Genomic DNA, 670 nt, shown 5'->3' on the forward strand with positions numbered 1-670 from the left:
ATGTATAAAATAATAATCTAATTTCAAATCTTATGTTGAGTATATAAAAACATTTAATTAAGAATATTATTGTGTAAATATTTGTATTTAGTTTAAAAAGTATATTAATATGTATACCATAAGTTTCATGGCAAACCTTATGCATACAGTTCAAGCGACTATAAAAAGCGTTAGAAATTTTTAAAAGCTATCAAATTCAGAAAACAATTTGAATAAGTACTTATAAACTAAAAAAGACCTAAATATCAATATGAGAGCAGTTATCATTTTCTTGGCTTTTATAATTATTCAAATTGCTTACATAAGAGCACAAGGAACTGGAGGAACTGGTACTGGTGCTGGTACTGGAACTGGTGCTGGAACTGGTACTGGAACTGATGCTGGAACTGGTACTGGAACTGGTACTGGAACTGGTAGTGGTACTGGTGGAACTGGAACTAGTACTGGAACTGCCACTGGTAATGGCGGGAGACGGCGTGTTACAGTAAGCAATCTTCAATACACAGCAGTTCGGAGGTTAAGGCGTAATAACAACAACTCGTCAACTACAAATAGGCGAAGATCGGCCACAAACCGTAGACGTGCAAATAGAAATAGAAAGAACAGAAGTGGACGCATAGTTTTAAAAAAAAATAGTGCCGCCAAGCGTTCTATACCCAAAAAGGGTTAA

General features: G+C 35.1%; 1 protein-coding gene across 1 annotated transcript; it reads left to right on the forward strand.

The window, feature by feature from the left end:
• Positions 1-250: 250 nt before the first annotated feature.
• LOC119676260 (jacalin-related lectin 34-like) lies at positions 251-670 on the forward strand. Its single transcript, XM_038087496.1, has one exon. It carries the CDS (start codon positions 251-253, stop codon positions 668-670), a length of 420 nt encoding a protein of 139 aa, XP_037943424.1.

The sequence above is a fragment of the Teleopsis dalmanni genome, chromosome 2 (genome assembly GCF_002237135.1).
Source record: "Teleopsis dalmanni isolate 2A chromosome 2, ASM223713v2, whole genome shotgun sequence".
In the NCBI taxonomy this organism is placed as follows: Eukaryota; Metazoa; Arthropoda; class Insecta; order Diptera; family Diopsidae; genus Teleopsis; species Teleopsis dalmanni.

Bases quoted from the DNA above. Each gene is read 5' to 3' on its own strand.
- LOC119676260 (XM_038087496.1), top strand. From the start codon at position 251: ATGAGAGCAGTTATCATTTTCTTGGCTTTTATAATTATTCAAATTGCT.